The 10,911-nt window shown below is 37.3% G+C and overlaps 1 protein-coding gene and 1 pseudogene across 3 annotated transcripts in view; one reads left to right on the top strand and one right to left on the bottom strand.

Annotated features, from left to right (window-relative positions):
- The window catches only part of ANAPC4 (anaphase promoting complex subunit 4), a 44,915-nt gene extending 37,151 nt beyond the window's left edge, over positions 1-7,764 (top strand). For both annotated transcript variants that reach the window (XM_011935646.1, XM_011935644.1), the window contains exons 22-29: positions 2,905-3,002; positions 3,591-3,652; positions 3,733-3,771; positions 3,863-3,964; positions 4,744-4,818; positions 5,686-5,859; positions 6,869-6,992; positions 7,413-7,764. In XM_011935646.1, coding sequence (XP_011791036.1) covers positions 2,905-3,002; positions 3,591-3,652; positions 3,733-3,771; positions 3,863-3,964; positions 4,744-4,818; positions 5,686-5,859; positions 6,869-6,992; positions 7,413-7,640 — 902 coding nt within the window. In that variant the 3' untranslated portion in view covers positions 7,641-7,764. The remainder of the gene's footprint in view (positions 1-2,904; positions 3,003-3,590; positions 3,653-3,732; positions 3,772-3,862; positions 3,965-4,743; positions 4,819-5,685; positions 5,860-6,868; positions 6,993-7,412) is intronic.
- Positions 7,765-8,742: 978 nt separating this feature from the next.
- Positions 8,743-9,167, bottom strand: LOC105507225 (annotated as a pseudogene). Its single transcript, XR_001001061.1, has one exon. The product of XR_001001061.1 is annotated as a 60S ribosomal protein L31 pseudogene (transcript).
- Positions 9,168-10,911: the final 1,744 nt, after the last annotated feature.

Here is a 10,911-nt window from a genome sequence, read left to right as displayed (position 1 = left end):
TGATTTGCGAATGTTGAACCAGCCTTGCATCCCAGGGATGAAGCCCACTTGATCAGGGTGGATAAGCTTTTTGATGTCAAGCACAGAATTATTAAATACATTGTATAAGATGTACGTGAAGCATAAGTGAATTTCATGTTTAGACTTGAGTTCCATCCCCAACGTGTCTCATTATGTATATGCAAATATTCCAAATTCTAAAAAAATCCAAAACACTTCCGGACCTAAGCATTTTGGATAAGTGAAACTCAACCTATAGTAGTTTCTGCCATTTCTATGTGGTTGCTGCTTCTGTGAATGGATGAATGAATGAGGGAGAGAATTCTTTGATGCCCAGAACTTTGCATATGGTCCAAATTCTTTTTCAAAGCAGAACCTATTTTGTATTGCTGGAGAGTCTTCAGGTCGGTAGGGAGATGCATTGGTGCAAGTTGGCTATTGAATGGAGGGAGGATACAGGTACAGGAGATGCTACTCATTTACTGTATTTAATCAGGATGCCCAGGGAATAAGGCAGGATGTCTGTGGAGGGCCAGTGGAGGTGTGTCAAGAGTAGTGGCACCTGGACCCTGTTGCTCTTTTGGCTATTATTGATCTAGGGAACTTTGCCAGGCTGAAAATAGGTCCTACCCTCTTTTTTTCCCCCCACATCTTATGTGTCTGAGTAAGAAAGGCCTGATCTTAGCTACAGACCTAATGGAACTCACTATTGAGTTCCATAATGAATTCCAGTGAGGAAATATCAGTGCAACTGTTTTCTTACACTGCAAAAATCAAGTGCTAAATACTTGATCTGTGTACTTTCTTTAGGGTACATGGGTCACTATTGTGTAATGGGTAAAAGTTGGTGCTCTGGAAGCTGGATTGTCTGGGTTGGAATCTGGTCTACTGCTTCGTAGTAACACGGCTGAGAGCAGGTTGCCTAACCTCCCTGTGCCATAGTTTCTCATCTGTGAAAAGAAGATGGTAATAATGCCTCCCTCAAAAAAATGGTGTGGAGATTAAATTAATCTGCATAAGCACTTAGACTAATGCCTGGCACTTAGCACAGAAGCAGTCTGTAGGTTTGCGTCTGAGCAGTTTTTACTCACTGTTTCTGACAACAAAATGAGAAATTTTTGGCCTCCTGACACCAACCAATTTTGACACCAACAGGGTGTCCTACAATTCAATCCCGACACTAATTACAGACAGCGCAGACCTCACAGGATAAGGGTGCAGTCCCAGAAGACTGCCCTCGAGTCAGATGTCAGATTCTAGATCACCCACGTGTCTTGGGTAGCCATGCTTGTTGTCAGACTTGGCTATAAGGTCAAGAGTTCCCAGAACCTTCCTCCCTTTCAGGTTGGATAATTTTGCTAGAATGACTCACAAAACTCAGGGAAACATTTAATTTTTGTTTACCAGTGTGTTGTAAAGAATATGACTCAGGAATAGCCACATAGAAGTGCTATATCAGGCAGGATATAGAGGGAAATGTGCAGAGCTTCCATGCTCTCCCATCACCTGGATATATTCACCACCGAGAAAGTTCTCTGAACCTCTTTGTCCCAGTGTATTTATGGAGGTTTCATTATGTAGACATGATTGATGAAGTCATTGACCATTGGTGATGGAACTCAACCTCCAAGCCCCTCTCTCCTCCCTGGAGGCTGGCAGGTGGAGCTGAAAGTTCCAAACTTCTAATCAAGGCTTGGTCTTTTTGGTGGCCAGCCCCTATCCTAAAGCTGTCTAGGTGCCAGCCAAGAGTTGCCTCATTAAAACAAAACATGGTAGTCCTAGCACTTTGGGAGGGTGAGGTGGACAGATCACTTGAGATCAGGAATTTCAGACCTGAGCAACATGGTGAAACCCTGTCTCTACTAAAAATTAGCTGGGTGTGGTGGTATGCACCTGTAGTCCCTTTACTCGGGAGGCTGAGGCAGGAGAATCGCTTGAATCCGGGAGGCAGAGGTTGCAGTGAGCTCAGATTGCATCGTTGCACTCCAGCCTGGGCAACAGAATGAGACTCTGTCTTAAAAAAAAAAAAAGGTTCCTGTCACCTTTATCACTCAGGAAATTCCAAGGGTTTTGGAAGCTCTGTTCTAGGAACTGGAAACAAAGATCAATGTCTTTCTGTGATACCATAGCATCTGTCACTTTGAGAACTTAAAATGTTAATGTGATTGTAATTCATTTTATCCAGCATGACTTTAAGGGAGGGCCTACAAAGCACAGTGGAAGAGGGTGGGCATTAGCGTCAGACTTGGGTTTGATTGATAGATCTAGATACTTAGTTATTTTCACACTGGGCAATTGCCTAAACCTGTTGAGCTTCATTTTTTTTTTTTTCCATCTGTAAATTGGAGAATATGGTGGCTGTTGTAAGCAATTAAAAAAAAACATATTTTAGAAACCTAGCACAGCAGGTGTAAGTGCTAAAGTATATATTACTTTCTCCTGATAAAGTAACCTTTTAAAAAGTAAAGAGCTTATTTATATAGAGCTAGTTTCCAGTCTCTTGTTTTTGAGACTCTTAAAAAACAGTACTGAGCAGTACTGGACTGCTGTTGTCGTTTCACTGCGGCAAGGAATAGAAGAATGAACTGTATTTCATCATATATTTGATGGTTCCCAAATCATTCCTTTCTTCTTAGAGCCAGCAGAGACCTACAGTTGGATTTTGGTGAGTCTAAGCTTGTAGTGAGAGAGATTGTTTTCGGTGAGCTGTCGGTGGGGGCTGATGAAAGGCAGAAGGCCATGGTCGTTTTTAATGAGGTTGTGTGAAAATCTAATGAAGTGGTCAGTGGAAATTCTACCTTGAGATAAACTGTGCAGACTGGCTCTAATGTTAGATTATTTTCTTCTAATTATAAGTTTACTATAGCTTCTTTTATTTTTGTTTCTGTTTTTGTTTGAAACCAGAAAGTCCTTTGCTGTTTCCTTATTATCCTCGAAAATCATTGCATTTTGTGAAAAGGCGGATGGAGAATATTATTGATCAGTGTTTGCAAAAGCCAGCAGTAAGTTTAAAAGAAATGCATGTCTTTATGTAGGAGCAGTAGTGTCTACAGTATGTGGCTCACTTATGTAAACGATCTTAATTTTTAGAATGAACTATGAAAATGTTGATATTCAACTGTTTTTGGTTAAGAAAAATAACAATTTCATTCAACGTAATACTCCAACTTGTTTCTTACACACACACACATGTGTGTGTGTGTATAAAGATTACTAAAGGTGTTGACATCTTGAGTATTTTATTTGTTCCCAGAAGAAATTCATTGTAAACAGTCTTAGTTACAGAGCTGATGTGTCTCTGTTTACTACTGAAGGATGTGAATGAATGGTTGTTATGAGACCAGAGGGAGGTGATCTTAAACCTGCCATGTGCTTAGCACCAAAGTCCTTTTCAGCTCAGAATTTTCTCTCTTTTTCCTTATGTTATTTTGTCATATGTTACAATTCTCATTAAAGTTTTTTATGTACAAGGTTTGGTGATATAGGCGATTTTTTACTACATTCGAACAGTGATGGTCAATCACTTTCTGTAGAGTTATCTGTGTGCATATTAATGCTCTAATTATATTTTAAAATCTTATTTTATATAGGATGTAATTGGAAAATCGATGAATCAAGCAATCTGTATTCCATTGTATAGAGATACCAGAAGGTAATTCTGTTTATCTATTGGGTGGTATAATTCAGCAGCCAATTTAAATTTTTCTCATTTCTTTTTCCCTTTTATTTTAGTGAGGATTCTACACGTAGATTGTTCAAATTTCCTTTTCTGTAAGTATATTTCTTCTCTATCTTGAGTGAACAGTACAATTTTGTTTTATCCATCAATAGTTAAAAAATATTACAATTTTTTTTTTCTTAGGTGGAATAATAAAACTTCAAATCTACATTATCTTCTTTTTACTATTCTAGAAGATTCACTTTATAAAATGTGCATCTTAAGGAGACATACTGATATTTCCCAGTAAGTATTAATCTGAAGTTTGAATCAGAGAGAAGAGTTTATTAAGAATAAAGCATACAGCCTTCCAGCATTTCAGATTTTAAACTACCTTGTGACTTTTAGATTTGTCATTTAATTGTTAGTTTTCATGTCATTAAGAGTAATACTGAATTAGGAAGTTATATGATCTTGTTCTAGATTATTTAATTTTTATTGGCATGTAATCATTGTATATAGGACTTTTTTTTTAGAGTTAGGAAAAATATGACAGCTCAGGATATTATATCTCAGTTTTTAGAAGTTAAAAGCTTACAGAAAGTTAAAAGTTAAAGAAGTTTTAACTTTTTAGTAGTTAAAAACTTCTAAAAGTGGCCGCCTTATAGAAATGATTTTTGTCTAGGGTTAAGTATGCTTTTCATTAAACAAGAGGCCTTGCCTAACAGAGACTTACTCTGAAATTCAAAGTAGAAGTTCTGAAAAATAAATCATATTTAGAATGCCATTGGTATCTTAAAAATGGTTTTAAATCCGAATTTGAAGAAAATGTTGAGACCAAGATGTAACCAAAAAGAAAGAATTTGGTTATTTCTATTCCAAATGTCTTTGGCTAATCTATTTGCTTTGGTGACTATATGATTTTAAACCAAGTTGGTTTATCTATCTAGGCGTTTAAACCAGTTTTCAGTGTTCTAGAGAAGTAAATGTACTGACCCTGACAATCATGTTCTTTTAAGTGTTTAGATTATTGACTATCCAGGTTGTTCCACAGAGTCTTTTTTTTCCCCCCTTCTTTCTTGGAGATCTGTGAGTAGTGGACTAATTGCTATTAAATTTGGGAGCTTTACATATGCCACAACGGAAAAAGTCAGAAGAAGGTAAGTTTTGAGTCTTGTTTGGGTGATGTGTGTATGTGTTTAGGAATAGGGTCAGACTCAGTTACGGTGATAATATAGGTAAAAAGGCTTTGTCACTTCCCACATCGAGGGCAGGATTCTTTGTGTATTTGTACATAGAGAATGATTTGACTTGTGATTGAATAGAACCTTACTGCCCTGCAGTTTATGTCATATGGTTTCCTATAATTACTCCCGAGCTCCCTGTTGGCAAAGAAAGTAATGTGGTTCCCGTGGGCAGATGGCCTGCGGGGCTGAAGTTCTTGTTATGACCAAAAAAATTATGAGGTGATGCCATTCTCAGTGATGGGAGATTTTCTTAGGATTCAAAAGGGTAACAGTACCTAAGCCATCCCTGAGGCTTCGCAAGGGAAAGAAGTGACTAATCATAGGCTGATCTTTTTCTCACTTGTTTCCTCACATAAAAGAAGTTTTTTTATGATAAAGTCTTTGGAGTTGCTGTGCCTATTTTTCATGTGTAGTATCTTATTTTTATTTCTCAGTCTAGTCAACTGTGTTTGCTGAATGTGTATATAAGGTGTCATTCATAGAATTTCCACAGGCTTAAGGCCTAACCATCGATGGCCAGGGGTTTTCTAGAACTGAAACAACTTCACAGATTTTGGGGGGTCATGATTACCCATTTTTAAGATTTGGTTATATATGTGAATAATCAGTACAAAAAGTAACTGATTTTAATACAAACCAATGGTGTATTTTAAATGTTACTGTACAGAATGTCACTTAATTTTTAAATTTTTTTCTGCTTGCTGCCAGTATGACATGCATACAGTATTTTCTCAGTAGTCATGATCATCTTTGATATAACAAAACTTATTTTAATTTTAGCATCTACAGTTGTTTAGATGCACAGTTTTATGATGATGAAACTGTAACAGTAGTTCTTAAAGACACTGTAGGACGTGAAGGAAGAGATAGACTCTTGGTCCAGCTGCCATTGTCTTTAGTGTATAACAGTGAAGATTCTGCAGAATATCAGTTCACTGGGACTTATTCTACAAGGTAACTAGTAAAATTGTCTTTTTGATATTACAGTTAAATATTTTTTAATGCACATTATAAATTCCAACCTTTCAGGTATACTAGATAATGATTATTTCATTACTAGGGGTAACCACAGAAATAGCTGAGCAGAAGTGCTCTAATTTTTCATTCAAAATATGCTGGCCTTAATAGCTTTTTTTATCCCTTCACTTTACTAGTAAATCAGGAAGTATTTGCTGGAATCAAGGTGGGGAATTATTTGGAGTGGGGAATGGGACTTCTTTTAGTTACGTTTTCAAGGATAGCATTAACCCTAGTTGGTTGGAATTAGTTATTTTTGATTTGCCTTCAGTATTTTCCTTCCAGAATTAAGACCTCAGTACCCATGTGGGAAGTATACTGTCATTTCCAAGAGATGGCTTTAATTGACTGAGACTTAAGTAAGCAGATCTCTAATTTAAAAATGTATCCATTTGCTTTCCTTGAAAGGGAGTTAGAAACCTTGCTAAAATGATATTCTGCCTATTTGGAATTGCAGTATTTTCTTTTTTTCTTTTGAAACAGAGCTTCTCTCTGTCACCCAGGTTGGAGTGCAGTGATGCAATCATAGCTCATTGCAGCCTCAAACTAATGGGCTCAAGTGACCCTCCTGCCTCAGCCTCTCATAGCTGGGACTACAGGCATGTGCCACCTTGTCTGGCTAATTTTATTTTTTACAGAGATGGAGTCTCACTCTGTTGCCCAGGCCGGCCTTGAACTCCTGGACTCAAGCAGTCCTCCCACCTTGGCCTCGCAAAGTGCTGAGATTCCAGGCATGAGCCACTGTGCCCAGCCAGAATATAGAATATGGAATTTTTATAGAATATTATATCACAGCTCTTTTTCTAATACAAGAGTTGCTAAAATTATATTGGAAGTAGAAGTATGGGTAGAAGTCAAAGCCATAATTGACCCTAATACCACCTGTAGTAAACGAGGGAGGAGAAGATCCCCTTTTCATTCCTGGGTGGGTTTTTTCCCTCTTTAGGCTAGATGAACAATGTAGTGCTATTCCCACCCGTACCATGCATTTCGAGAAGCATTGGAGATTACTGGAAAGTATGAAAGCACAGTATGTTGCTGGGAATGGTTTTCGAAAAGTATCCTGTGTGGTAAGTGTTTACAGATCGTTCAGCAACTAAGAAATTATAAGAAGTAACATTGCTTCTTTGGAACTTTCATCAAATACATGACATGTAAGGTCCTTTTGTGCAAATATTTTTGCTGTGATTTATAGCTTGTATTGATTATGGTCATGTGGACTTAGCTCTTTAGTTCTCTCGTTCTAATAAAGCTTACTAAGCAGTTAATAATAATTCTAGATTTTAATCTCACGAAATTGCCACTGTTGTTATGTGGAGACCTTTTTATACAAAATGAAGGCTGAGTTTATTGATTTTGTTGTAAATTGATGGGAATGTCTTTCCTATAAAACCATTCTTTGATTCAGACTTCTGATTTCTAATTCCTTATATATGATATGTTAGTTAAGCCATTAATTTAAAAGTGCTTTTATGGCCTTTCTTTTTTAGTTAAGCTCAAATCTTCGTCATGTGAGAGTATTTGAAATGGACATAGATGATGAATGGGAGCTCGATGAGTCTTCAGATGAAGAGGAGGAGGCCAGTAATAAGCCTGTAAAAATAAAGGAAGAAGTATTGTCGGAGTCAGAGACAGAGAACCAACAAGCTGGTGCTGCTGCTTTCGCTCCGGAGATAGTCATTAAAGTGGAAAAACTTGACCCTGATCTAGACTCTTAATCTAGCTTGTCATTATTGTGTGTGTAATTATGGCCAAAAGGACGTAGGAGATGGACTAATGTTTTGGACCACCTTTAATTTTCTTTGTGTAACAAAGAAATAAACAGTAAATTTTATTTTTTCATATTCTGCTTCATCTTCTCTTAGTGATACAGTCACTATGATAGACTTTATTTTTTCTGAGATTCCTCTTTAATGCTATGTGCAGAACTAGTGTTTAAAGAAAACAGGGCCAGGCATGGTGGCTCACACCTGTAATCTCAGCACTTTGGGAGTCTGAGGTGGGTGGCTCACTTGAAGTCAGGAGTTCAAGACCAGCCTGGCCAACATGGCAAAACCCTATCTCTACTAAAAACACAGAAATGAGCTGGGCGTGGTGCACACACCTGTAATTTCAGCCACTTGGTAGGCTGAGGCATGAGAATCGCTTAAACCCGGGAGCCAGAGGTTGCAGTGGGCTGAGATCATGCCATTGCACTCCATCCAGCCTGGGTGACAGAGTGAGACTGTGTCTCAAAAAAGAAAGGAAGTGAACAAATTGAATGTGAAGAAAAAGTCTAATATTTTCTGTCAGAAGGGTAGGTATCAGGAATTGTTTCTGTATCAGGAAGAAATTACATTGAAATAGTCATTCGTCACTGGAAATTTTAATGCATTTAGTATTTAAAAACTATAGACAACATTCCTATTTTTCCAACTCCCCTTCTAGTTCATTTTGGGTCTCTAGAATGATTTTAAAGTTACGTTTTCAGAATAAATGATACTGATTTACAGTAATGCTAAGCCAAAGGATGGATCCTGTCTTTTATGGTTTAAATAACATAAACACTGATTGACACCTACATGGTTATCTTTTCTCATTCTGTCCCTGCATTTGAGCTCTGAGTTCTTTGAATCAGCAGTGCTTAGATGTGCCCTTTTCCCTTTTCAGACTTGGTCAAGGACATACAGTAGCTGTTTGGTTGACTTGTTGAGAGTGTGAGAAATAATGAGGCAACTAAATGTTATCTGGCATTAGTGCAGATAAGCTACTGTGGATTTCCTAATGCTCATTCATTCCTAAAGTACAATAGTATTCTTGTGTGACTTTCAAAGAGATTAATTTTTTTTTCAATTTTATAACTTTATTTGATGTATTTGATGATCAGCGATTAGTTCTCATCCACATTGACTGTCTGTAGATTTTTGAAAGTGGTAACAGGTACATAGGTAACCAAAGTATAGAGCTTATTTGGTGAATCTTCATCCTCATTACGTTTTCTGGACAGCCGCACACGGATTCGGTATGGGACATTCCTTATTCCTTTGGCCCAGACAGCTTTGTTGAGCCTGGTATCAGTGCGCACATGTGGTGTTCCCATCTCCTTCATGGCAAATTTCCGAATCTTTGAGTGTCCGAGGGGCACGCTTCTTGAAGCCCACTCCATGGATGCGCTTGTGAATGTTGATGGTGTATTCTCGGGTCACCACCTCGTTGATGGCAGAACGGCCCTTTTTCTTCTCGCCACCCTTCTTTGCGGGAGCCATTCTGTCGGGTCCAAGTTGAAGAGGAAGAGCGCGAGGTATTGTCAAAGAGATTAATTTAATGTATGAATTCCACTATCAGTTCATTGATAGTCACTTTTTAAAGCTTAAGTATCTTTAGGCAGGAGGATATACTATAACCAGGTGAATGGGTAACTGCAGGGTTGCTGTGTCATTTGTCTATTTAATAGGTAGCTGTCTCTGAGTACTCCAGGGTACCTCTGTGAATGGAAGCCACTGTTGGGTGACACAGTATTTGGGACTGTGATCAGGAGGCTGACTATATTGGTCTGTAGCCTTGCATATGATAGGCCTTAAACTCAATTAACAAATGTATGTAAATGTTTACTGATGAGCATTGTTCCTGGTATAGTGCAGAATGTCTTGAATTAGCTTTTGTGAGCAAGTAAGGTGAACTATCATATGACATTACTGAAAAATTATAGGTTGTGGGTATGTAGAGCATTTTTAGAATGAATGCATTGTGCAAATTTACCATATAACATTTAAAGAGCTTTAATGGATTTTAGGAACTAATAATTATAGCCTGATCTTAGAAAGAACGACAATTTCACAATCAGCAATGAGTTATTTATTAGTAATTTGTCCTTTGTGACCTCAGCATTAGATATAAAGATTTTTTGATACATGTTTGCTTTCTGTGGTTCCAGCGCAGACATAAAATATGGGAGAATTGGTTTTTCAGTAATGGTTTTAATATGTATAGCAAATAGGAACTAGAATTGTATTAAAGTGAAAAAGTTTAAATTGACATCTGAATCTCTTTAAGTTTTAATAAGATGCATAGAGCAGGGAATTTTATTGTATTTTTAGATACATGCTCTAGTTCTTGACACCATTAGACATTTTGCTCTTTTAAAAGAAATTTAATTTTTAATTTTTGTGGGTACATAGTAGGTGTATATATTTATGGGGTACATGAGATATTTTGGTACAGCATACAATATAGATACTTTGCTTTTAATATTTAGAACAATTTGATCATTATACACTGACTACTTTTAGTATGTTTACCTGCAGATGCTGAATTTGAGCTTTGAATTTAGTGAGCAGCAAGTGAAGGGTGGGAATGTGAGGCCCCGGGGAAGAGGAGCCTCCAGGTCCTGGCTCTTGTGGATCTTGGCACTTTGTCTCCATAAAGTGGGGTAATTGAGTGCCTCTCAGGGTTTGAGGACTAGTGAGGGGTACTTGTAGAACACTGTGGTTAGCACATGTGAGATACCCAATAAAGACTAGCACTTCTATTTACAATATTCTGTTCTGTTTTTTGCTGACATAAATTGTGTTGATTTTTTTAGAAACTTGAACTAGCCTCTTTTTTGGCCAGACTTGATAGAACTATAATAGAATTCTAATTCTCTGGCTTAGTAGGGGTTTTTTTTGTTGTTGTTCTTGATTTTTTTCCAAGGTAAAAATTGTACACTTAGCAAAATGCTAAAATATTCTGTCTTCTTAATTTGGAACATTTGAATGTAAATGTGAAGAAAACTATTATGGTATAGCCTTGAGTTTATGATGCCGTAACTAGGGGAATTTATATATATCTGAGTTGATCTAAATATTTTCCCATTCTTGAGGGAAGTCCAGCAAGCAGACATGCGCTAAACACTTCTTTCTAAAGGATGCTATAATTGAAATCATGGGTTGCATTTCACCAGGAGCAAATCAGTTTCTTTGACACCTCTTGAAGTTGCAATGTTGTGATTATCTACAGACTGTTTACATT

Source organism: Colobus angolensis, unplaced genomic scaffold, assembly GCF_000951035.1.
Source record: "Colobus angolensis palliatus isolate OR3802 unplaced genomic scaffold, Cang.pa_1.0 Scaffold146, whole genome shotgun sequence".
Lineage (NCBI taxonomy): Eukaryota > Metazoa > Chordata > Mammalia > Primates > Cercopithecidae > Colobus > Colobus angolensis.
This window is presented reverse-complemented; position numbering and strand designations above follow the sequence as displayed.